The sequence below is a fragment of the Elephas maximus genome, chromosome 22 (genome assembly GCF_024166365.1).
Source record: "Elephas maximus indicus isolate mEleMax1 chromosome 22, mEleMax1 primary haplotype, whole genome shotgun sequence".
Lineage (NCBI taxonomy): Eukaryota > Metazoa > Chordata > Mammalia > Proboscidea > Elephantidae > Elephas > Elephas maximus.
In genome coordinates this window covers 72903848-72930690 of record NC_064840.1, presented here as the reverse complement: position 1 = coordinate 72930690, position 26843 = coordinate 72903848, and the positions used below count along the sequence as shown (strand labels likewise).

The 26843-nt window shown below is 41.2% G+C and overlaps 1 protein-coding gene across 9 annotated transcripts in view; it reads left to right on the top strand.

Annotated features, from left to right (window-relative positions):
• DLC1 (DLC1 Rho GTPase activating protein) overlaps nt 1–26843 on the top strand; it is a 456845-nt gene that overhangs the window by 150230 nt on the left and 279772 nt on the right. The window contains exons 5-6 of one of the 9 annotated variants that reach the window (XM_049866106.1): nt 3061–3113; nt 4488–13231. The exons of the other annotated variants lie outside the window; for them this stretch is intronic. Coding sequence (XP_049722063.1) covers nt 3061–3113; nt 4488–4578 — 144 coding nt within the window. The 3' untranslated portion in view covers nt 4579–13231. Of the gene's footprint in view, nt 1–3060; nt 3114–4487; nt 13232–26843 lie in introns of those variants that run through there. 9 annotated transcript variants of the gene reach the window in all.

The window sequence follows — 26843 nt, the reverse complement described above, 5'->3', positions numbered from 1 at the left end:
GGTCATAGAAAGAGCTTTAACTTTTATTCTGAGTGAGGTGAGAAGCTAGGGGCAGGGTTTTGAGTAGAGACATTACATGATGTGACTTGGGCTTTCAACGGGTCACTCCTGCTGCTGTGAATAGGGTGTCAGTGCGAGGGGGAATCAGGGAGACCAGTTAGGAGGCATGTGTAATAATCCAAACATTTCTTATTTGATTTAACAATAACGAGAGCCACAGAAGAAAGACCTGGCAATCTGCTTCTGTAAAGAGTATAGCCAAAAAAACACTATGGAGTTCTACTCTGTAACACATGGGGTCGCCATGAGTCAGAATCGATTTGACAGCACAAGACAAAAACAACAGGTTAAGGACATTAGTAATAATTTTTAAATGTGTTAAATACTTAGGATAAAGAATACATAAATTATCCTAAAACCTATGTTTCTAACACATGGAGAAAGATATTAGGACAGCACCTGAACATGAGTTTGGTGTGACAGAAAATACACTGTCTGAGGAAATAGATGGCACAGTGTTTAAAGGCCCTTTATCCCTGTGGAACACTGACCTCTTGTTGTTGTATTTGCCTAAACTCTAAGGTGGGAATCAAAATTTTACCTGTCTGAAAATGCTCTATCATTTATTTCAACAAACATAGCTATAAGTTTCTTTTCGACTTTGAGTTATACAATATTGGGATAAATACAACTATTTGGAACACAGAGGTCATCTGAGGCCAGGATTAAAGATTTAGTCCTTGAATAGGCCTATTAGAAAACAGTTCCAAAACTGTCAGCCGTATTCCAAACTCCACACAATTATTGATCTTAATTGGGCTAGAAGAGAGAGTATGAATACTTCTAAAAAAAATCCCTCCCTAAACCAAAAAACTTTTCAAGGCCCTTTTCCTAACCATATCCCGTCATTCTCATTTGCGAATTTAACATGAATTATCTCTTGCAATCCTTTAGGATCCTGACTTCTTTACAAGGGTTCTGGCACATAGGCCAAGCCTGCAGAATTCATGCGAAAGTCCAGTGCAGGTAAAGACAAACAAACACGAAAGGGACAAATAGACCACAGAGTGATTGATTCACTTTGCCTGCAGACCATATTAACTAAAAATCACAGAAAACCTGATTTTGGGACTTCAAACGATATGGGAAGGAGGGATGGTGCACATGGTTAACGTGCCCAGCTGCCAACTGAAAATTGGTGGTTCGAGTCTACCCAGAGGTGCCTCAGAAGAAAGGCCTGCTGACCTATTTCTGAAAAATCAACCATTGAAAACCCTGTGGAGTGCGGTTCTACTCTGACACAAATGAGGTCACACATGGGGTGGCCTTGGGTAGGAATCAGTTCAAGAGCAGGTTAGACCGTGTAAAGAAAACAAACCCTGCTTCTGCAGCACAAACAAGCAGGTGTTTGCTGTAATGAACAACGTTGTACAAAAGGAACGATCCATGAGTAGCACTGTGGCAGCTGAAGATCGCTTTTCCCTTTCCTCCCATCAGGCTGCCTGATGAGAATTCACATATGTAAGCTAACATTTAGATTGTTCCTAAGGCCAGGATAAGGAGCCCTCGTGGTGCAGTGGTTAAAGCGACTGACTGCTGATGGAAAGGTGGGTGGTTCAAAGCCACCAGCGACTCTGTGATAGAAAGATACGGTGGTCTGCCTCCACAGAGATTTGCAGCCTTGGGAACCGTATGGGGTCAGTGTGAGTTGGAATCAACTGGACGGCAGTGGGTTTGTTTTTTCGTTTTTTTATTGTTTTAGGCCAGGATGCTGAATGTATCACAGGGACTTTAATAACAGTGCGGGGTCATGGCCGGCCATTGCCTGGCCATGTTTCCTAGCTGACTAAGGAGAATTCCACACCCTGAGTCAGAAGCATTGCCCTTCTCCTGGTAAGCCTGATCAGAAACGACCTTGCAAGACCTGACAGGTTGGCAGACTGGGTAGGAGAGGAGAATGCACAGCAGGCGGGACTACTAAAGGAGAAACCCGAAACTGGGAAATGCGCAGGATTCCAAAGAGAGAGAGAAAGCCAGGCAGAAGCGTGGACTTGAAAGGAAAACAAACTGAACTTTGTCCAGCCTCTCTTCTAGTTTTCAACATGGCAAAATCCAGTATTATCGCCTCCAGGGAGACAGAGAAGAAAGGGGAAGGAGGCGAAGTTCATGGCTTGGCAAGTGAATGTGGGAATGGAGAGTTGCAGAGAAAATGTTCCCCACACACACAAAACAGGAAGAAAGGGAGTGACACAACACAGCAAAGACTGCAAGTGAGCCTGAGCAAGTTCACAGATTCTCGAGTGTGTGGAAGGGCCCGGGCGTATGAACGGTATCATGGATTGAATTGTGTCCCCCCCAAAATAGGTGTCAACTTGGTTAGGCCATGCTTCCTAGTAGTGTATGGTTGTCCTCCATTTTGTGATTGTAATTATATGTTGAGAGGATTAAGGTGAGATTGTAATACCACCCTTGCTCGGGTCACCTCTCTGATCCAAGGTAAAGGGAGTTTCCCTGGGGTGTGGCCTGCACCATCTTTTATCTCTCAAGAGATAAAAGGAAAGAGAAGCAAGCAGAGAGCTGGGGACTTCGTACCACCAAGAAAGCAGCACCAGAAGCAGAGCGCGTCCTTTGGACACTGGGTCCCTTCATCTGAGAAGCTCCTCAACCAGGGGAAGATTGAGGATGAGGAGTTTCCTCCAGAGCCAACAGAGACAGAAAGCCTTCCCCTGGAGCTGACGCCCTGAATTTGGACTTGTAACCTACTAGACTGTGAGAAAATCAGTTTCCCTTTGTTAAAGCCATCCACTTGTGGTATTTCTGTCATGGCAGCCCTAGGTGACTAAGACAAATGGAGAGTGACCGATGCAAAAGCTCATGGTCTGAGCTGCAGCCAGATGGCAACTGATTCAAAGCGAAATGAAGATGTTGGTCTGGAAGGAACAAGGACCAGTGCATAATCGTTCCCTGGGTGGGGGCAGCCTTACAGCCTTGGTTGAGTCTTGGGAGATAAGACCTGGGCAGGAAAAGTTCGTAGACTAAAAGTTTACTTCCTCTCTCTAGCTGAATGGAGCCCTAGTGGTGCAGTGCTTAAGAGCTCAGCTGCTAAACAAAAGGTCAGTAGTTTGGATCCACCAGCCGCTCCTTGGAAACCCTATGGGGCAGTTCTACTCTGTCCTGTAGGATTACTATGAGTCAGAATTGGCTTAACGGCAATGGATTTTCTAGCTGAAGAGATTTCTAGTATTTTTCATCCTGTGTCTTCTTATCTGGGCTTGGGAGAAACAGTAGAGATAAAAAAAAAAATTTGCCGTAGAGTTGATTCTGACTCATGGTGACCCCATGTGTTTCATGGTAAAACTGCACTCATACGGTTTTCAATGGCTGTGACCTTTCAGAAACAGATTGCCACGTCCTTCTTCCGGGCACCTCTGGGTAGTTTGAAACCACCAACCTTTCAGTTGGTAGCTAAACTCTAGCCATTTGTGCTACACAGGAAATCCAGAGAAAGAGTACTGATGTATAAATCAATGCCTCTGGACTCTGTTCCCAGCTCTTTGATTAACCAGTAGTGAGACCGTCTCTCTGGGCTTCTATTTATTCACCCTCAAAATGAAGATGTTGGACCACCATTCATGATTTTAGCTTTAGAACTCCCCCCTGCTACCCCCAGTACACATACACCTCCTACCAGCTCCCCCCCGACCCCCGCCCATAGGTACATAGATTACAGGCTTCATGGGGCCAAGGGCCATGCCTATTTTGATCACTACCACGTCATAGCAATTAGGAGAGTACTGTAGTAGATGCTTAATAGATATGTGTTAAATTAATTAGACTATAGTCCATAAGGAGCCCTAGTGGCTAAGAGCTTGGCTGCTAACCAAAGGATTGGCAGTTCGAATCTACCAGCCACTCCTTGGAAACCCTATGGGGCAGTGTTACTCCGTCCATAGTCCATAAAGCAGATAAAATCAGAGCTGTTCTGGCTGAAGCAGCATGGAGCCCCGCTATTTCATCCTTGGGGGCCCTGTGGGAACCCAGTTTTAACACCATTGGACTAGATGTCTTCGGAGGCTTCTTCTCTACAGGTCTGTAATTCTATGGCCTGTGCCACTCATGTGGAGTTCAAGTGTAGAAAATAATCTGCTTTGGCCCAAACTCACCTGCCTGAAGGATCACTTTTCCCACTTCACCCCATACTTCAAAGTCCTGGTCTTTAAACCTTCTCACTGCTACATTTCCCCTCTTTACAGAAGATGAAAGCATTTTTCCAGACAGGCCTGCTGTGAGTGACTTCATGGAAATGAATATCTTCAGTCCCTTCTGTGCCTCTCACATGAGGCACTCCTTGTATTTATTTATTTTTAAGAATAAGGCTGGGAGGTTGACGTTTCCATTAGCAGTTGAGTGATTTTTTTTTTTTTTTTTTAAATAAAAACCCAGCTCCCTGGTGAGACATGCCTCACATTCCGGTCTCCCCACTTCAGGCAGTTATGTGCTACTAACTCTGCGGTGGAAATGACACATGTCTGGAAACCCAGAAGAAACACCGTCTGGCAACTGCTCTCTCCGCGGTAGACAATGAAGGTGTTGTAGGTGCTTAATTGACGAAGGCAGACTCCAGGATCCTCAGAAGAGATCCATGGCACCTTCTGCATCTGACATCTGTCCCTCTGCTGTATTCAAAGGATTCTTACGTTTGGGTGCTGATCACACCCTCGGCAGGACCACGGCACAGAATCACCTTGACTTTCCAGAGGACCCTGGAACTGTCATGGTCCCTTGAGGTGAACTGAGGCCAGTAATCCCTCCATCAAGGGAGTTAGCTGTGGAGTCACACACCACTAGAGGGGATGGATCAGGTCCTCGTGTATAAGCTTAGATCTAAGCAAGCCACATGGGCATTTGATTTTGCATTCTAGCCTAGCAGCCTTCTGTTCCAAAGGACAGATGGAATTGGTTTAACTCAAAGTGTTTTTCTCTCAATTTATGACAATGACAGAGATTGTCTACAAGGCATCCTCCTGATCTGCGTAAAGACTGGCAATAGGATAGAGATTGTGAAAGGGAAATGAAAAATGAAATTGGATTGCTGAGGACTATACCAGTGGAATACGGATGGGATTAAGTGTAAATTAGGTATCAGAACCAGAAGCCGTCTGTCCCGGTTGAAGGACGCGTTGAAAGGCTACGGGCACAGATTTACCATGCAGTCTCAAACATCCCAAGAGCTTAATCTTTGGCAGAATATAAGACAGAGGAAAACTTTGAAAATATCTCTTGATAAACTCAAAAAGACTTTCTGAGACCACAATTAGTTTTTTTTATTGTTTTCAGGATTTACAGATAAATGAATTTGAAATATGAGACAATTTTCCTTTAAAATGTACATGTTTTTATTGAATTAGGGGAGATGTGTTTTGATTTTGATGGAGCTTTGAAAGGTTTGGAAAGAAGTCTATAGTGTGTAATGAATGTAAAAATTCACCTGCCCCTAGTCCAGAAAGGGAATCCCTGGGAGCTCAGAGATTGATGGGCTGGGACTCAGGGACACCAGACAAAATGAGGATCGGAATGGGATTACCCAGAGACCTGTCATGATTGACTTTTGTCCGGGGAAGATGGAAAATGAGAGACTCCTGGAGGAGCCAGTCTGAAGAGAAGGCTGAGGGGCTGATGCTCCATGTGGAGTCCAGTGTGTCCTCTGAGAACGTGGCCCAGAAACCACCTTACTAGTTGTTCTTGCGCTTCTCTTGCACTCTGTTCTCTGTTTCACTCTCCTGCCTCGTCTCTAAAGCTAGTCTAACACTGTATTATCCAAGATCTGGAAGGAGAGATCCCGAGGGAAAGGGAGGGGATAAAAGCAAAATGTGATCCAAACGCGCGCGCACGCACACACACACACACACACCCTCTTCCCAGTAGTACTCAAACGTCGTTAATAACAAAGAAACCACTGTAGGAATTCCTTTCAAATATTAGAAAACTTCTTACAGCCCAGAAAGAATTAAAGGAGTGTGTACCTTTGTACCTGGTTTCCTTTAGCCAGGTAAAGCAAATGCCACACAGGCATACAACTTTATTCTTGATTGTTCAAGTTATCATTTCGGTGCCAGATATAAATGAGATCCAAATGAAATCCAGTTTTGCAATCACCAAATACTGAGAGGTGTCCAAGCATGCTTGGTGGGGTTAGATTCTACCAGCCCTGCAATGCTTGTGGAAAATTAAATTTAGGATTCTTTGGTTGTCATTGTGGAATATTGTTGTTGCTGTTGTTTTCTCCTTTTTTTTTTTCAAATAAGAACACATGAAAGTATTTTAACCAAAGAGTTTACAGTCTGGATCACAGGCAAGAAATTTGCAATAATTTATTCTTTTTCTCTCATACCATTGTGTAATGGAAAAAGTGATGACCTTTAGAATAAGATCCAGGCTCAATTTCTAGCTCTGACACCAGCTTTATGACCTTGGACTAATTTTTTATCTGAGCCTCAGTTTTGTTAATCCATAAAGTAAGTATAATTGTACGTTGTTTTTATGGTTGCCTGATGTTTAAAAGAATAAATGAAGATGCTTAGCATTCATTTATTCAATGATACAGACTGTTGTCATTGTTAGGTGCCATCGAGTCGGTTCCTACTCATAGCGACCCCATGGGCAAGTTGTGCAGGCTTCCTCAGTATTATGTACTGTCTTACCCTTCAGCAAAGTTACCACTTATCTATTGTCTATTTAGTGTTTCTCCATCCCCACCCCTCCTCTTCCTCGTAACCATCAAAGACTATTTCTTTTTACATGTAAACCTTTTCATGAGTTTTTATAGTTGTGGTCTCATTCAGTATTTGTCCTTTTGTGATTGACTTACTTCACTCAGCATAACGCCTTCCATGTTGTCAGATGCTTTGCAGATTAATCATTGTTCTTTATTGTTGCGTAATACTCCATTGTGTGTACGTACCACAGCTTGTTTATCCATTCATCTGTTGATGAGCCTCTAGGTTGTTTCCGTCTTTTTGCTATTGTAACAACGCTGCAATGAACATGGGTGTTCATATGTCTATTCGTGTGACGGGATTTTTTTCCCTAGGATATATTCCTAGGAGTGGGATTGCTGGATCATATGGTATACCTATTTCTAGCTTTCTGGGGAAGTGCCATACTGATTTCCAAAATGGTCGTACCATTTTGCGTTCCCACCAACACTGCATAAGAGTTCCAATCTCCCCGAAGTCTCTCCAACATTTGTTATTTTCTGTTTTTTTCATTTGTGCCAGTAATGCCAGGGTGAGATGGTATCTCATTGTGGTTTTGATTTGCATTTTTCTAATGACTAGTGATCTTGAGCATTTCCTCATCTGTCTGTTAGCCTCTTGAATGTCTTCTTTGGTGAAGTGTCTGTTCACTTCCTTTGCCCATTTTTTAATTGGATTATTTGTCTTTTTGTTACAGAGGTGTTGGATTTTCCCATAGATTTTAGAGGTTAGACCTTTGTTGAATTTGTAATAGCCAAAAATTTTTTCCTAGTCTATAGGTTCTCTTTTTACTCTTTTGGTGAAGTCTTTTGATGAGCACAAGCGTTTAATTTTTAGAAGATGCCAGTTATCTAGCTTCTCTTTCTGGAGTTAGAGTGTTGTTAGTTATGTTTTCTATCCTGTTAATGCTGTGTATTTGGGCCTCTGGCTTCATCCTATTTTTTTCTTCTATGGTCTTTATAGTTTTTGGTTTTATATTTAGGTCTTTGATCCATTTTTAGTTTTTGTGTATGGTGTGAAGTATGGGTCCCGTTTCATTTTTTTGCAGATGAACACACAGTTTTGCCAGCACCATTTGTTAAAGAGACTGTCTTTTCTGTCATTTGATTTCTTGACTGCTGCTTCCATGGGCCTTGATTGTGGATCCAAGTAAAATGAAATCCTTGACAACTTCAGTTTTTTCTCCACTTATCATTATGTTGTTTATTGGTCCAGCTGTGAGGATTTTTGCTTTCTTTATGTTGAATAATCCATACTGAAGGCTGTAGTCTTTGATCTTCATCAGTAAGCGCTTTAAGTCCTCTTTGCTTTCAGCAAGCAAGGTTGCGCCATCTGCATACAGAAGGTTGTTGATGAGTCTTCCTCCAATCCTGATGCCCGTGTTCTTCTTCTTATAGTCCAGCTTCTTGGATTTTTTTGCTCAGTGTACAAAGTGAACAAGTGTTAGAATTTTATCATTATTACTGTGATTATATTTTTACTATTTATATCCACTTCCAGAATATAAACTCAATGACGGCAGCAACCAATCATTGCATGCCCATACCTTGCACAGAGCAGGAAGCTAACACATAATTACTGAATAAACAAATGAAGGCCTTATAGTAAGGAAATAAACAGAATGCTATAATAGAGAAAATAGGAATATAGAGGAAGAAATCTTTTGATAGGGTAGTCTGGAAAGGACCCTCTAGGAAGCCGAACACTTAAATGACGAGAAGTGGATGAAAAGAGCCAGGAGCCAGGAAAAGACTTCTGGACAAGACATATCCAGGGGAAAGGCACTGAGACAGAAAAGAACATGCAATGCTGAAGGGCTGGAGAAGGGCCAATGGCTGATGCAGGGGAGAAGCAGTTAGATCCCACAAGGCCTGAAGACCATGATGAGTTTGAGTTTTATTCCAAGCATAATGCGAGCTCCTTGTCTCCCGTCCACACCTCCCACTTGATTATAGTTTTGTTAGAGTAACAAGATTAACATACATTTCACAGCTTAAGGAACACAATTTCTGTTAACTGTGGTGGGAAAATTTGGAAATGGATAATTGTAATGGTTGAACAACACGATACACATAACTGATGTCATCGCATTGTACACTTGAAGAATGTTGAAAAGGCAAATGATGTGTTACATATATGTTTACCACAATAAAAATTTAAACAATTAACCCACATGTAAACATTTGGCAATAATACTAGATAAACAGACCATTAATCATGGATTCTGAGAAACAGATAGTCATGTTCAGAAAGTGTAAGGTGGATGTGAGCTGACTCATCTGGGAGAGGTTAACCTGTGTCCGAATTTACCTCTTATCCTTGAAATTGTCAGGCGCTTCGCTTCTCACCTCAGTGTCCAGAAATCTGATGGTACCAAGTCGAGGGTCCTAATTTCATACTTTGTGGCCTCCACCTTTGAGGATGTCAAGGAAATTTTTCCAAGTCAGAGTTTACAACACCCCTAAAACACAGGTTCTTTCCCCAGTTACCCTGGTTAATTTCCTGCAAGTCATTTAACATTCATTGTGAAGCTTCTGCATCCTACAAGTCACTGAGTCCACCTTCCCTGCAGATTTTGTCTTGAGCTCGACAGTGTAGCCTGACTCCATAGAATAAGTGTGTACTTAGCTAACTCATTTATGGCCTCCAAGTTGATTCAACTCAGACCACTGCTCAGTAGTTCCTTTAAGGTGGAAATACGGTTAAGTTCTGTTGTTTTCCCAAAAGTTTGGTGGTTGACATCTGTTGTGTCCAACAGCTTTTTGACCCTGAGTTTGGATTTATTTCTTTGGTTTTAGAAAATTCTCTGTTCTTCCCACTTCTTTCTGCCTAGACTATTCTTGTTCTTGTTAGGTACCATCGAGTCAGTTCCAACTCATAGCAACCCTACGAACAACAGAATGAAACATTGCCAGGTCCTGTGCCATCCTCACAATCATTGCTATGCTTAAGCCCATTGTTGCAGCCACTGTGTCAATCCGTCTTGCTGAGGCTCTTCCTCTTTTTCACTGACCCTCTACTCTACCAAGCATGACATCCTTCTCCAGGGACTGATCCCTCCAAAGCATGTGAAACGTAGACTCGGCACCCTTGCTTCAAAGGAGAATTCAGGCTGTACTTATTCCAAGACAGGTTTGTTCATTTTTTTGGCAGTCCATGGTATAATCAATATTCTTCACAAACACCAAAATTCAAAGGCATCAATTCTTCTTAAAACAAAACAAAACAAAAAAACAACCAAACCCAGTGCCATCAAGTCGATTCTGACTCATAGCAACCCTATAGAACAGAGTACAACTGCCCCGTAGAGTTTCCAAAGACTGCCTGGTGGATTCAAACTGCTGACCCTTTGGTAACAGCCGTAGCACTTAACCACTATACCACCAGGGTTTCCCAGTTCTTCTTAGGTCTTCCATGTTCATCGTCGAGCTTTCATATGCATATGAGGCAATTGAAAAGGCCAGGGCTTTTGTCAGGCTCACCTTAGTCTTCAAGGTGACATCTTTGCTTTTCAACACTTGAGAGGTCTTTTGCAGCAGGTTCGCCCAATGCAATGCATCTTTTGATTTCTTGACTGATGCTCCCATAGGTATTGATTGTGGATCCAAGTAAAATGAAATCTTTGACAACTTCAAACTTTTCTCCATTTATCATGATGTTGCTTTTTGGTCTGGTTGTGAGGATTTTTTTTTATGTTGAGGTGTAATCCATACTGAAGGCTGTGGTCTTTGATCTGCATCAGTAAGTGCTTCAAGTTGCCTTCACTTTCAGCAAGCAAGGTTGTGTCGTCTGCATAATGCAGGCTGTGAATGACTTCCTCCAGTCTTGATGCTCTGTTCTTCATATGGTCCAGCTTCTCAGATTATTTGCTCAGCATACAGACTGAATAGGTATGGTGAAAGAATATAACCCTGACACACACCTTTCCTGGCTTTAAACCACGAAGTATCCCTTTGTTCTATTCAAACGGCTACCTCTTGATCTATGTCAGCTACCTCTTGATCTATTTACAGGTTCCTCTTGAGCACAATTAAGTGTCCTGAAATTCCCATTCTTCACAATGTTATGCATGATTTGTTATGATCCACACAGTCGAGCACCTTTGCATAGCCAATAGAACACAGGTGAACATCTTTCTGGTGTGCTCTGCTTCCAGCCGGGACCCACCTGTCATGTGCAGTGGTATCCCTGGTTCTGTGTGCTCTTCCAAATCCAGCTGGACTTTCTGGCAATTACCTGTCGATATCCTGCTGCAGCTACTTTTGAGTGATAGTCAGCAAAACTTTCCTTGCCGCTGATATTGATGATTTCCACACTCAGCTGGATCACCTTCCTTTGGAATAGGCGTAACTATGGACCCGACTTCCAAACTTCTTGGCATAGATGAGTGAGCGCTTCCAGCGCTGCATCCATTTGTTGAAGCATCTCAGTTGGTATTCCATCAATTCCTAGAGCCTTGCTTTTTGCCGGTGCCTTCAGTGAAGCTTAGGCTTCCCCACTACCATCAGTTCTGATCATATGCTACCTCCTGAAATGGTTGAATGACAAAAGTGACTCTGTATATTTCTTCCATCTTCTTTTGATGCTTCCTGCATCATTTAATATTTTCCCTTTAGAATATTTCAATATTACAACTTCAGGCTTGAATTTTCTTCAGTTCTTTCGGCTTGAGAAATGCCGAGCATGTTCTTCACTTTCGGTTTTCTATCTCCAGGTCTTTGCACATGTCGTTATAACACTTCACTTTGTCTTCTTGAGCCGCCCTTTGAAATCTTCTGTTCAGCTCTTTTACTTCATCATTTCTTCCTTTTTCTTTAGCTGTTCGATGTTCAAGAGCAAGTTTCAGAGTCTTTTCTGACATCCCCTTTGGTCTTTTCTTTCTTTCCTGTCTTTTTAATGACCTTTTGCTTTCTTCATGTATGATGTCCTTGATGTCATTCTACAACTCGTCTGGTCTTCCATCATCAGAGTTCAGTGTGTAAAATCTATAATTGAGGTGGTCTCTAAATTCAGGTGGGACGCACTCAAGATCATTCTTTGGCTCTCGTGGACTTGTTCTAATCTTCTTCAGCTTCAACTTGAACTTGAATATGAGCAGTTGATGGTCTGTTCTGCAGTCTGCCTCTGGCCTTGTTAAACTGATGATATTGAGCTTTTCCATTGTCTCTCTCCACAGATGTAGCCAGTTTGATTCCTGTGTATTCCATCTGGTAAGGTCCACGTGTGTAGTCACTATTTATGTTGGTGAAAAAGTATTTGCAATGAAAAAGTTGTTGGTCTTGCAAAATTCTGTCATTTGGTCTCTAGCATCGTTTCTATCACCAAGGCCAAATTTTCCCACTACTGATCTTTCTTTGTTTCCAACTTTTGCATTCCAATCACCTTTTATCAATGTATCCCAATTGCATGGTTGATCAATTTCAGACTGCAGAAGTTGGTAAAAATCTTCAATGTTCTTCATCCTTGGCCTTAGTGGTTGGTCCGTAAATGTGAATAATAACCTTGTTAACTGGTCTTCCTTGTAGGCCTGTGGATATTATCCTATCACTGACAGCGTTGTACTTCAGGATAGATCTTGAAATGTTCTTTTTGATGATCAGTACAATCCCATTCCTCTTCAAGTCATCATTCTTGGCATAGACCATATGATTGTCTGATTAAAAGTGCCCAATACCAGTCCATTTCAGCTCACTAATACCTAGGATATCAATGTTTATGTTTTCCATTTCATTTTTGATGATTTCCAGTTTTCTTAGATTCATACTTCGTATATTCTAGGTTCCAATTATTAATAGATGGTTGAAGCTCTTTCTTCTCATTTTGAGTCATGCTGTATCATCAAGTTAAGGTCCCAAGAGCTTGACTCCATCGAGGACATTAAGGTCAACTCTACTTTGAGGAGGCAGCCCTTCCCCACTCATATTTTTAGTGCCTTCCAACCTGAGGGGCTCATCTTCCAGCACTATATTAGACAATGGTCTGTTGCTATTCATAAGTTTCTCCCTGGCTAATTCCTTTCAGAAGTAGACTGCCGGGTCCTTCTTCCTAGTCTGTCTTCTTCTGGAAGCTCAACTGAAACCTGTCCACCATGGGTAACCCTGCTTGTATTTGAATCCTGGTGGTATAGCTTCCAGCATCACAGCAACACACAAGCTCCTACACTACAACCAACTGGCAGAAGCGAGGGAGCCTAGACTGCACAGGAGGCTGTCTCAGCTGGGCCTAGCATTCTGATTATTACCTGGGTTAATGCCTTAATACTGACTACGTCATGTCTTGTCTCACTTATAGCCAGGGCTTAGAGCCCATTTGTTCCAGTTCAAACCCCTACTCAGAATTTGCATTTCTACCCCAGATATACTGAATTAGGGTCTACATTTTAACAAGATCCCCAGGCGATTCTTATGTACATCTTCCTGAGAACTTGTTGGAAATGCAAATTCTCAGCATTCAATACATTTCTGGTGCCATTTGAAAGTAGCATATGTTTAAAAATGGTACCAGAAATGTATTAAATGACATTGAAGATGCTTGTGTTATAATGTTAAAGTTAAAAAAAAAGCAAGATATAATGTTGTATAAGCAATATTGGCCCAACCATGTAAGATAATTAGCATAGAAAGAATAATGTACACTAAAATGTTGACAATGTTTACTATTTGAAGGAAGTACAGCCAGAATGCTCCTTAGAAGCAGGGATGGTGAGACTACATCTCACATACTTTGGACATGTTATCAGGAGGGATTAGTCCCTAGAGAAGGAGGTTATGCTTGGTAAAGTAGAGGGTCAGAGAAAAAGAAGAAGACCCTCAAAGAGATGGCTTGACACACTGGCTTCACCAACGGGCTCAAGTATAACAATGATTGTGAGTATGGCGCAGGACCGGGCAGTGTTTCGTTCTGTTGTACGTAAGGTTGCTATGAGTTGGACCTAGCCTGAGGGCAAAAATGAAGAAATTAAAGATTTTTACCAACTTCTGTAGTCTGAAACTGATCGAACATGCAATCAGGATGCATTGATAATTACTGGTGATTGGAATGCGAAAGTTGGAAATAAAGAAGGATCAGTAGTTGAAAAATATGGCCTTTGTGATAGAAATGATGCTGGAGATTGCATGATAGAATTTTACAAGTCCAACGACTTATTCGTTGCAAATACCTTTTTTCGCCAACATAAACGGCAACAACAATATTTACAATTGGGTAACAAGATTGTGGGGTTTTTGTTTTGTTTTGTTTACTTTCTTCATGGTTTTCTTCATTTAGTAATTCTTTTTCAAGGCATATATTACTTGTATAATCACAAAAATTTTACTATTTACATAAAAAAAATAATAAATCACACTATCCAGCCAAAGAGCACAGAATCTTCCTGATTCTCAGTGGCTCTCCACCTTGAGCACGTTAGAATTAACTGGGGAATTTTAACAATTTCTCGACCCAAGTTGAACGCTGTACCAATTAAATCAGAAACAGAAACCCAGGGATCAGGATTTTTAGGTCACCCATGTGATCTGAATGTGTAACCAAGGTCAAGAACCACGCTAGACTAATTAAGTACCTTAGATCAGTGGTTCCAAGCCCTGGCTCTAATTAGAAATCACCTGGGTGCTTTTACAGTCCAGTGTATGTTCCCTCCTTCCAGAGTCTGATTTTAATTGGTTTGTAGTGGGGTCCTGGCACGAGTATGTTTTAAAAGTTCTCCAGGTTATTCTGATATACAGAGGGCTTACACATCACTGCCTCAGGTAAACTAACATCTACTGAGTGTTCACTTTGTGCTGGGCCTTGTGCTGAGAGTTTTCGTGCATTACCTCATTTAACCCTTAAAATAATCCAAAGAGGTAGGTATTATTACCCTTATTTTACAGACAGAGAAGGAAACCAGGACTCAGAAACATGAAATAAACTGTTCGAGGCAACCCAGCTAGTTAGCTGTAGAACTAGACTTTGAACCTAGGTTGTCTGCCTCCTGTGGGGATGAGCAAAGGAAGATTTCTTCTCTCCAGTCTGGGGGAATGCTTTCTAAGTACCCGCACATGGAGAATCAGACTTACCCACTTTTAAAATGCTGATGTAACAGCTGTTTATAAATTTTTCAGTTAACTGTCTTCCCATTCCTGTCAAGCTCTGTCAAGTGTAAACACACCTGCAATTTGCTGGGCATTCCTGTATCTTCATTCCATAACGACCTTAATAACGTCAGTTTAACTTCACGTGTGTTCTGGTCCATGTTGCAATGCTTTAGAACTTACATAACTTCCAACTTGTTAAAAGTTACAATAGTCTCTCCTTCCTTAACTCTGTGATGCTCTCCAGTGTCTGTCTTGAAACCATGGCATGGTTCATCTCTTTCTTTTACCTTTTTTTTTTTTTTCTCTCTCTCTTAAAATAAACAGTTAAATATGTTTCATGAATTCCTTAACCAATTTTGCAGAACTCCTTAGATAATGGGCGGCACTCCAGGATGTCACAAGACTGGTCTTGGGATTGCCGTTCCAGGCAAATTTTAACATCACTGATTTTGCTGAGATTTCCTCTCTGGTGCTTCATTTAGAATGAGCTGTGTTTTGCTGAACCAGCTAAAGGCAAACTTCACCCCTTTCGATAATTGGGGCTCCCCCTGACTTCAAGCAAAGCTGCAGGTGCAAGTCCAGCAGAACTGGGCCTTTTTCACTTCTAATCCGAGTTCCAGGTCTTTGAAGTAAGACTCATTTGCCCAGATTTGTATAACATTACGTGAGGATAACATTACCCAGCAAAGCCAAATTGATGGGTTGAGGATACAAAATGAGCCACTTCAATTGCCGGGAATTCTGAATCAGCTTATGAGCTAGGTTCTGTGAAGAGCAGAGAGAAGAAATACCATGTACAATGATGATTTGTAACAGTGTTTTGCTTTCACACCAAATAATTTTGCTAATGAATACCTTCCAGCATTTACAAGGATAACATAGTTTTAATTTTAATAATTTTATTGATGGAAAAAAAAGGAAAAGAAAATTGTTTTCTTGGGTGCTTGGATTGAGAAACAATAGAAATCTTTTCTACCTACCTGTCTGTATATTTTCCTTGCTCTTATTAACCAAGATTTTATGTTCTACTTTCAAGGCTATTGAAACATTTCACTTTGACATTGGAAAAGAGGAACTATAATAGATAAACTGGGAAAATATTCAATATCTATTTTTTAAAAGAGAAAAGTGCTTATTCCATTACTTTCATCCATTGTAAAAATAAAAATAAAACCCATTGCCATCGAGTCGATTCCAACTCATAACAACGCTATAGGACATAGTAGAACTGCCCCATAGGGTTTCCAAGGACTAGCTGGTGGATTCAAACTGCCAACTATTGGTTAGTAGCCTGAGCCCTTAACCCACTGTAGACCAGAAGAAAATGTAGGAGGCAAATGAATAATAATCCGTGCTGCTAAGCATATAAGAAAAATACCAGAATAATCAGCACTCCCCGCACTCAATACGAATCAAAGGCCATCCTCCATTCTTCCACCCAGACTTCCCATAGCCTTTGCAATCTCACAGTTGGGAGGTAACAAAACTGACAGTTTGAGATTGAGGTAGATTAGAGCTTTAGTGAAGTTTCTCAGGTTGTTTAATTATAAATAAAAACATCTACATACTTGTATTTTTATGAGTGTAAGAGTGTAGAATGGAAAAGAGACTTGCTCTGATATAATTGGTTTCAGTTAATTAGTAAGTTAGATTCTTCTGACTTAAAACAAGGAGATCCAGGAAAACTTAAAGTCATTGGGGAAAAGTTTTGTTATAAAGCACCATATTATAGCAGGATTAACCTTTAAAGATTTATCTGAGAATTTTTGGAAATTTCTCAAGACAGTTATTTTCTGCTTTGAATTTTTTGTTGATACCACTTGTTTTCATCAATGGAAGCATGATCAATCATTGAGTGTTGTTGAATTTTTGGTAGGTAGTATGGATTTTTTTTTTCTTGCCCCCTCCCACAAGCCTAACCTTAGAGTTCAGAGGGACATACGTTGTCCCATTAATCCTCCTCCTCCTCTCAAAGTTCTCCTGAGTCCACTGGGACATATGTGTCCCAATTTTTTTTTTCAAAATCTCTATTTTTCCTACAAAAAATGCACACACTTCATACAACACCCAGTAGAAACAGTAATTTTCAGCGTGTGCCTGTTTTTTCAGTTTCAAAGAGTCATAAGGTCCCCTCCCTTGCAGCACCATGCACTATCAGTGGGAAAGCAGCCTCCCAATGAATCTGAGAGGCAGAAAAATTGGGTGGGAACTATATATGCCAGTAGTCATGAACAGGTTGGTATATACCCTAAGTGGCATTTATATATTTTTAATAAATGAGGTGGTCCTCTTCCAAGCATTTTTACATGTTTAGAGAATTGCAAAATTTCTAATGTTACTGATTCTGGACATTCATGGAGCATTGCAACAAATAGATGTTTTTCATCCATCTTGATTTATATAGGAGTGAAGTACACCTATTGCAAAAATACCTCAACTATTGTCATTCTCTAGGAAGAAAATGCTAAAGATGAAAAGAATTGGGGTTTGACCCGTGGAGGAAGAATCAACGCATCTTTTGGTAACTTTATTCAGAATTTCACAATCCTTGCTAAACCATAAGTGAAAGGCCAAAAGCAATAAAAGAGCAGTAACCCAGTAAGAATGTGCCAGAGTTCAGAGAACTATTGCCCCAAGCTTAACTTCATTGACCTTTAATCTGTTTGGGTCATCAGTGATTTTCTGTACAACATCCCACAACGTGACAGCACCCAGGCCTTGCATAGTTCCCCCACAAGGCAGAGTCACAACAGTAAAAGTCAAACTTGACTACGTGGTGCTGAACAGTTGGGGTAAATTTGGCAATAAGAAAAATGATAGGTTTTCTATAACATAGTGTCTTTCAGTTTCAAATATGTAGGTGTATTCCCTAGCTCAGGGAAGGAACTTTCTGAGGCTTCTCTGATTTATGCTTACGGAATGCTTTGCCCCAAAAGACCTCTGATACTCTAAAGCTGGCATCTTAAGGATGAACTGTGGTCTAGGACTATAAAGAACACTGAATAGGAAGTCAGCAGACCCAGGTTCTGGTATTGGTGTGCCATTTATTAGCCACATGACCTTCAGAAATTAAGTTTGGAAATTATTTATTTAGGTTCTCTAGTGTGAGCACAGTCTCTGAGTAGTACACACTGTTAGAGCTCACCCAGTAACCAAAAGTTTGGCAGTTCAAATCCACCCAAAGATGCCTCAAAAGAAGGGCATAGCGACCTACTTCCAAAAAATCACAGCTTTGGAAACCCTGTGGAACACAGCTCTGCTCTGACACACGTGGGGGTAGCCATGAGTTGGAATCAACTCGACAACAGCTGGTTAGAAGTCCCTGGGTGGGGCAGACGGTTGGGCATTCAGCTACTCACCAAAAGATTGGTGGTTCAGAGCTACCCAGAGGCTCCTCAGAAGAAGGGCCTTGTGATCTATTTCTGAAAAGTCAGCCATCGAGAACCCTACAGAGCAGAGTTCTGTTCTGCTGCACGTGGGATCGTCATGAGTCTGATCGGCTTAACAGCAGCCAGTTGTTGGTTTACGCTGTGAACCAGGGTGAATGAGTATAAATAGAGACCAGTTGCTGACTTCGAGAAGCTCATAATTTAATGGAGAATGTAAATTAAAACCACTTAAATTATGATACGATTGGAGAAGTGTTATACAAGCATTTGCAAATATTTTAAAGAGATGTAGAGAAAGGAATCATCAATTCTGCTTGGGGACTGTAGGCAGAAACACCTGGGGAGGCTTAAAGCAGGAACTTGAAGGGTGAATGGCAAGTGATCTGGCCTGGTGAAAATATGCGGCGTAAGGGAAGAAAGGCCAACTTAGCTAATATGTAAATTGAGGCAGATTGTGAAAGGCTTTGGATATCTTGCTAAGGAATTTGGGCAATTTGGGCACTTTGGGACTAAATTTCCTTATGCTTAAGAGAAGGAGTTAGACTGGATGATTTCTGAGTTCACGTCCAGGTCTCAAACTCTAAATAAGATTGCGTTAAAGTTCAAGGGGAAATGCCTTGTCTAAAATCTGGCCAGATGGTATCGGTTTCTGTACAGATAATGCCAAGTCAATGCTATTCGTCCAAGTTCCAGAAAAAACAACCTCTCTTGTATCATCATAAAAATGCTTAACTGGAAAAAAAAAATAAAATTAAAAAAATAATCAATATTGCTTTCTGTTGTACATGCCGACCTTGAGTTGAATTACTTAAAATGTTACTCTAAAATGATAAACATTTAAAGCCTTATTGGGTATGAGGACAGATTTTTTAAGTTTCAGTTCAGGCATCAAAATCGATAAAAATGTGCTTGTAGTATCTAGGCAGCTTCAGTGGCGAGTTCTTCATGGTGACCGTTGAGTTCCAGAAAATGAGAGGTTGTTCCTAATGGACTGGTGGTGCAACAGTGTGATGATGCGCACACCACCCTCTCATGCTGTCTTACTTCACCTGTCCTAATGGATTGGTGGTGCAACAGTGTGATGATGCGCACACCACCCTCTCATGCTGTCTTATTCCACCTGTCCTAATGGACTGGTGGTGCAACAGTGTGATGATGCGCACACCACCCTCTCATGCTGTCTTATTCCACCTGTCCTAATGGACTGGTGGTGCAACAGTGTGATGATGCGCACACCACCCTCTCATGCTGTCTTATTTCACCTGTCCTAATGGACTGGTGGTGCAACAGTGTGATGATGTGCACACCACCCTCTCATGCTGTCTTATTTCACCTGTCCTAATGGATTGGTGGTGCAACAGTGTGATGATGCGCACACCACCCTCTCATGCTGTCTTACTTCACCTGTCCTAATGGATTGGTGGTGCAACAGTGTGATGATGCGCACACCACCCTCTCATGCTGTCTTATTCCACCTGTCTTAATGGATTGATGGTGCAACAATGTGATGATGCGCACACCACCCTCTCATGCCGTCTTACTTCACCTGTCCTAATGGATTGGTGGTGCAACAGTGTGATGATGCGCACACCACCCTCTCATGCTGTCTTATTTCACCTGTCCTAATGGATTGGTGGTGCAACAGTGTGATGATGCACACACCACCCTCTCATGATGTCTTATTCCACCTGTCTTAATGGATTGGTGGTGCAACAGTGTGATGATGCGCACACCACCCTCTCATGATGTCTTATTCCACCTGTCTTAATGGATTGATGGTGAAACAGTGTGATGATGCGCACACCACCCTCTCATGCTGTCTTATTCCACCTGTCTTAATGGATTGATGGTGAAACAGTGTGATGATGTGCACACCACCCTCTCATGCTGTCTTATTCCACCTGTCCTAGTGGATTGGTGGTGCAACAGTGTGATGATGTGCACACCACCCTCTCATGATGTCTTACTTCACCTGTCCTAATGGATTGGTGGTGCAACAGTGTGATGATGTGCACACCACCCTCTCATGATGTCTTATTTCACCTTTCCTAATGGATTGGTGGTGCAACAGTGTGATGATGCACACACCACCCTCTCATGATGTCTTATTCCACCTGACACGACAGCACTCGTCGATGGGAACTTCATTTCCTGCATTCCTGAGGTTGACCAGGGAATGGAGGATTGGTGAGAGGCCTTCAAAACAGTGAAGTGAGCTAACGAACTTGGTGTGTAACTGAATTTCAAACTAAATTCAGTCCCTGCTTTCACTCAGCTCTGGTTACAGCCCAGAAGGCAATTAAACAAGCAGCGGCAGACAGTCAAGCATGTGTGGGGGCTGTGGTAGGAGAAATACAGGCTGCCCTGGTGGCGCAGTGGTTAAGAGCTCGGCTGCTAACCAAAAGTCGGCAGTTCCAGTCCACCAGCTGCTCCTTGGAAACTCTAAAGGACAGTTCTGCTCTGCCCAGTAGGGTCACTATAAGTTGGAATCAACTCGTCGGTTTTGGGTTTGGTAGGACATGTAGCAAAACCCTCTAACTAGTGAAGACATTCAAGGAAGCCTCCCTAGAAAGTCATAGTCAAGATTGGAAAAACCAAAAACATCAAACTCATTGCCATCAAGTTGATTCCAGCGCATAGCAACCCCACAGGACAGAGTAGAACTGCCCCATAGGGTTTCCAAGGAGCAACTGGTAGACATGAACTGTTGACCTGTTGGTTAGCAGCCAAACCACTGTTCTACTAGGGCTCCGAAACCTTTTATAGACATTGTATATACATTCAAACATGGTTTCTCCTTTTGACTCAGAAGAAATGCCACATAAGTAATTGAGAAAAAAAGATTCTTTAGATGGCCTGAAGCCCGTGACCTGAATGTTCACCTCCATATCCTGTCCCTGGGTGATTCTCTCCCAAGAACTGAGGCAGGGCAGGCCTCACCCGGGCTGAACTGTCTGGGTTGCCGCCTAACAAAGCAGAGCCACCTCCAGTACCCTTCAAGGCAAGGTGATCTGTGTTAACAAGAGCAACTAAGAGGGCAAATAATATCATCTGGGACTTTAAAGACTTTACAGTATCTTAAAAAACAAGAAAGGTTAATTTTCAAATAAAGTGCATTTATTGTGAGGCTTTGTTTTCTGTTGTCTTGCTAAGATTGTTTAAGTGGGATTCTGCACATATCTGCTTTTATTTATCCTCTTCACGGAATGAGCTATAACTTGGCTGATTAAAATGCTCATTTGCAAACAGTATTGTAAATGTTCCGGCCGCAAGTTTAATTTATTGCTTCCTTAATCACAGTTATCACAATTGCCTGTCTAATTATTCTTCTTTCCAAAAACACAATGTATCATATTAACGTCTAGTTTAATAAATTATTTTTACACGTCAAAAATAAATTCACATATGAAGCTTAATGGACCAAAAAAAAAAATTACTTCCTTTTCCGTCTACTCATTCTCCAGATCAGTACACGTGACTAGGAGCCTGTGTCTGGGCACATTCACTTGCCTCACCAGCCCGTGCGTGTGCGTGTGTGTGCGCGCGCACACACACACACACCCCACACCCACACCCACAGGCTCTACTGAGCAGTCAGCAGGGATAACAGTGACCTTGTCCTTGAATTGAAAGTGTTTTAAAATTTTTTTTACCCAACTGCTCTAAAACACTAAGTTTAAGCAATCAATGTGTAACAAGGAATAAACTTCATTTTAGATAAAGACACGTGAATATTTTGATCATGCAACGTCTTGTCAATAGCCTCTTAAAAGCCGGATACTTCAAATAGGTGCCTTTATTAAAATAAGTATTTTCATATTACTGCCCAATTGGATTAATGAAAATTGAGACCGTAGATACAAAATATTTACCCCCAAAGAACAATTACCTGTCCCTACATATCTCTAAATGAGTCATGTTTTGAACTGAATAATAAAGGAGAATTGCCAGATATTTTGATTTAATAAAGAATTACTCAGCTTTAATTAGAGTTCTGGAGAACTTATTTAAGTATCTAACTTATCTCTATTATTACGTATTTATTATTTAACTTTGGGGAGCAAAGGACTGATACCCTTATTCACATATAAGTGAACATTTTACTTGTAAAAGAAGGATAAAATAACACATGCAATTGCAAGGCGGGGCCCTGGTGGTGCAGTGGTTAAGTGTTGGCTGCTAACCAAAAGGTCAGCAGTTCAAATCCACCAGCCACTCCTTGTAAACCTTACTGGGCAGGTCTACTCTCTCCTATAGGGTCACTATGAGTCGGAATCGGCCCAACAGCAATGAGTGTGGTTTGGTTTTAATTGCAAGGCAATTGTTAATATTTAGCGCAAACATTTATTTAACCTTGTTCTTATCTGCTTAGTATCTTACTTTAAACTTATAAGTTCCTTACCTTAAACTTATAAGTTCATAAAATCCTTGAGATCTTAAGAAAACAAAAACAGTTACTGTTGAATTGACTCTGACTCACAGTGACCCCGTGTGTGTCAGAGCGAAGTGTGTTCCATACGGTTTTTAATGGCTGATTCTTCAGAAGCAGATTGCCAGGTCTGTCTTCTGAGGCACTTCTGGGTGAATTTGAACCCCCAACCTTTCTGTAGCAGTAGAGGACATTAGCTGCTCGCACCATGCAGGGACTCCTTCGAAAACTTACAGATCCCTAATCTCAAGCAAGTAAACCTATAGATGGAGGAACTGAGCCTGGGAGAGTAGGTGATCCGACCAGTTGAGTGCTTCCCGTTCACTATGTACAAGGCACTGTTGTAGAAGTTCACTTGTATGGACTCATCCTCACCAGTTCATCTCAGTGCGTTACTGGTAGATGGGCTTGGGGACTGGAGACAGATCCCCGACTTACAGCACTTGCCAATTTCTGTGTTGTAAGTACTTGCACCATGTCGATTTCAAGCCACCAGCAGCTTAACAAATGTCTGACCAAATTCCTGAATATTGAAGAATCAGCTCTCTAGAGCTGGTACCAGCTGGTACCACTGGGAGAGGCAGCAACATAGGCACAAAGAAATTAATAACGGTGTGTCAATGGTAGGTCGGCCAGGCAGTTATTAAGGGAGGAGAGTTTGAAGGCAGACAGTCTGGCCGGAGAGCCTGTCTTCAACCACAGTGCCCCATCACCTGTTTATATTTGCACTTACTGTTTTGGATTTTTTCACCGTAAAGCTGCCCTGACATGATTTCCTTTTGTCTATTTCTAAACATATGGGGCCATTCAGCACATAATGGGAAACACATACTACATGTAGAGTCCAACAAAATTAATTACTAATACAGACTTATTGATCATTTATGGTATTCAGAGCACTGCATGCATGTTTTGGGGAGCATGAGAACTAACCATAAATAATGACACTAAGATTTGTATTTTGCTCTCTACACATTCCTGTGTTTTTAAACTTCCCTGCAAGCAGTGCCTGGCATATATGAATGAAACACTTGTCGAGTGAATGGCTATATGGTATTCAGGACGGGAAAATAAATTTAATTTAAAATAAGAAGTCAAACCACAGTAATACAGACTTCCGAAAATGGTTTCTTTGGAATTTATTTTGAGAAATCCAGATAATTTTTTTAGATAATTTTATCTAAGTCAGAATTGGCACACTTTTTATGTAAAGGGTCAGATAGTAAACATTTTAGGGTTTGCCTGCCATATGGCCTGTCCCAACTATTAATTCTGTTACTAAAGGAGCGCAGACAGTACATAAACCAGTGCACATGTCTGTGCTTCAGTGCAAATTTATTTATGGACACTTAAATTTGAATTTTATGTAATTGTTGTGTATCCGGATGTTATTTTTTTTTTTTCAGTCATCAATGAATGTAAAAACCATTCTTAGCTAACAGACTGCGTAAAAGCAGGAGGATGTGGGAGGATTTAGCTTGCAGCCCCTTCTGTGTGATCACATTGGAAACACCGTCCTTCCCTTGATGATGTAGCCTGTCATTGGTGGCGAAGGACATGGATCTGGACGTTAGTTTCTGGATTTCTACATGCTTCAGTCTACTCATCTGCAACACGGGGAATACAGCAGTACCTTTTTCATTGGTTTATTATGAATTCATATACATAAAGTACTTAGAATTACTCCTGCAGTTGTTGTTATGTGCCATTGAATTGGTTCCGACTCACAGCGACCCTGTGTCCAACAGAATGAAACACTGCCCAGTCCTGCGCCATCCTCACAATCATTGCTATGCTTGATTCCGTTGTCGCAGCCACTGTATCAAATTCTGACACATAGTAGATACTACATACATCAATAAACACCCTCATTATTTAAGACAGTTTTGGACTCCTTCTTTAGAATGGCTTTCAAAGCCAAGTTACAAACCATGGAAGAAAATAGTGCTAATCCTAGTCAGCCTCCGTACTCATGAAATCTGTCTTTGAGTTTTTTCGTTTCAAAAATCTGAATCAAAATCAAATATCTGTGTCTTAGTTATCTAGTGCTGCCACAACAGAACTACCACGGGTGGATGGCTTTAAAAAAAGAAATTTATTTCCTCACAGTAAAGTAGGCTAAAAGTCCAAATTCAGGGTGTCAGCTCCAGGAGAAGGCTTTCTCTATTGGCTCTGGAGGAAGGTCTTTGTCTTCAAGTCTTCCCTTGGATGAGTTGCTTCTCAGGCACAGGGATCCCGGGTCCAAAGGACATGCTCTGCTCCTGGTGCTGCTTTCTTGGTGGTCTGAGGTCCCCCTATCTCTCTGCTCGCTTCTCTCTTTTATATCTCAAGAAATTGCCTCAAGACACAATCCAATCTTGTAGGTTGAATCCTGCCTCACTAACACAATTGCCACCCATCTTCCCTCATTAACATTGCAGAGGCAGGATTTACAACATATAGGAAAACCACACAATACCGGGAATCATGACCTAGCCCAATTGATACACACATTTTGGGGGGGACATAATTTAATCCATAACAATCTGTATCGAAAGCCTGTTTCAAAAAAACCCACTTCACAAAACCTGTCACTAGATTTGACTGTTTAAACGTATAATTATGTTTAAAAGGACAACTATTCCAAGAGAAGATATCAAAAGAATGAGTACTAAGTTTGAAAGCTATTCCAAAGAAAGCCTCCTAAAAAAGGTATGAGCAATGGCATCATTAAAGTCTGTAACCTTCCAAGTTGATTATTCGAACATAAAGCATGCTCATTTACATATAAACCATATTAGAGGGGAGATATAATATATGCACATGAAAAAAATTCCACTAAAGGCAATAAATGATAAGGGACAAATAAAGGGTAATGCAATGGGTGTTATGGAGGAAGCCTACATGAATACTAGTTGAGGTAGTTATAATATACACCATTGGGGTACATTTGGAGGTAGGCCTTGAAAGAGGGAATACAATTTTTAGGGAAAGATAACAAATGTAGAGTGAGGTATAGTGTTTTTGTCTTCTAAGCACCTTCTCCCAGTAACAGACTCAACCTTCTAGTCACAGACGTGAGCATGTGATCCAGGCTTGGGTCATAATAGCTCCAGAACTTTTTGACCTGTCAAACAAGACTTCCTTTTTTAGGTTCTGTAATCCCCAATATGTTTACAGCCATATCTACCACTGAATGGAGAAGCTGGTCTCCGAGATTAAAGTTAGCAAACAAAGAGAGGCAAAGAAGAGAGTCCTGATGTACTTTGATCCAGCCATCCTGAGGACAAATCCATCCTCAAACGCAGGATATCTGAAACACAATTTATCTTCTTTTTCCTCCCCATATCTCCCTCCACCAGCTACCTGCTCCTTCCTGTAATCAGCTTCACATTGCCTAATCCAACCATTTACTTAGAAAAGTAGGAGCTGTTCAGGTTACCTCTCAACCTCACCAAATCCAAACAACATCAAATCCAGATTATTTTGCCTCCTTTTCCTTTTTGTGCTGTTTACTTTTATCATCAAAATACTTCCTGATATTTTAATTGCCAACATGATATGACTATAGGTGTAACAATAATTTAGCAGGCCCCTACTCTATCTCTTCTCGCCTTTCTTGATTTCTGCTCCCCAAAGCAATCATTTTCAAATCTTTCCACTGTTTGTATTGATTCTTCTTCTACATTTCTAAATAACATGCTTAATGAATATTTCTTAATGTTTCACTTTTAGTTATTTAGCTATAAAGATTTAGGTCTCCTACATGACACACACACATGCACATGCAGACACACACATACTACTGTAATATTATAAGTTATACACCCACTCCTTACTTATTGACATGGTAAAGTTCCAAAGACTGGGTTGTTACCCAAAAATTGGCATTATGCAAAAACGGAGGGTGACCACATCAGATCATAAAATGGAGGATAACTACATCATGACATAACCGCCGAATTACATCATTACATAACTGCCAAACCACTGAGAAACATTGCAGAACTGCCAAGTTGACACATAATGTTATTCATCACAGCCAGCATTACACTTGACTCACACCCTGGCATTTGTTACTGCCAGGCACAAGTCACTAATGCACAAAATAGTCACGTAGTAGATGTTTTACTGTGGTTGTAAGTGCAAAATGTCACCTAAAGAGATAGTTGATAAATGAGGTGTAGGTGTATTCCCTTACTTAAAACAGCTTTCT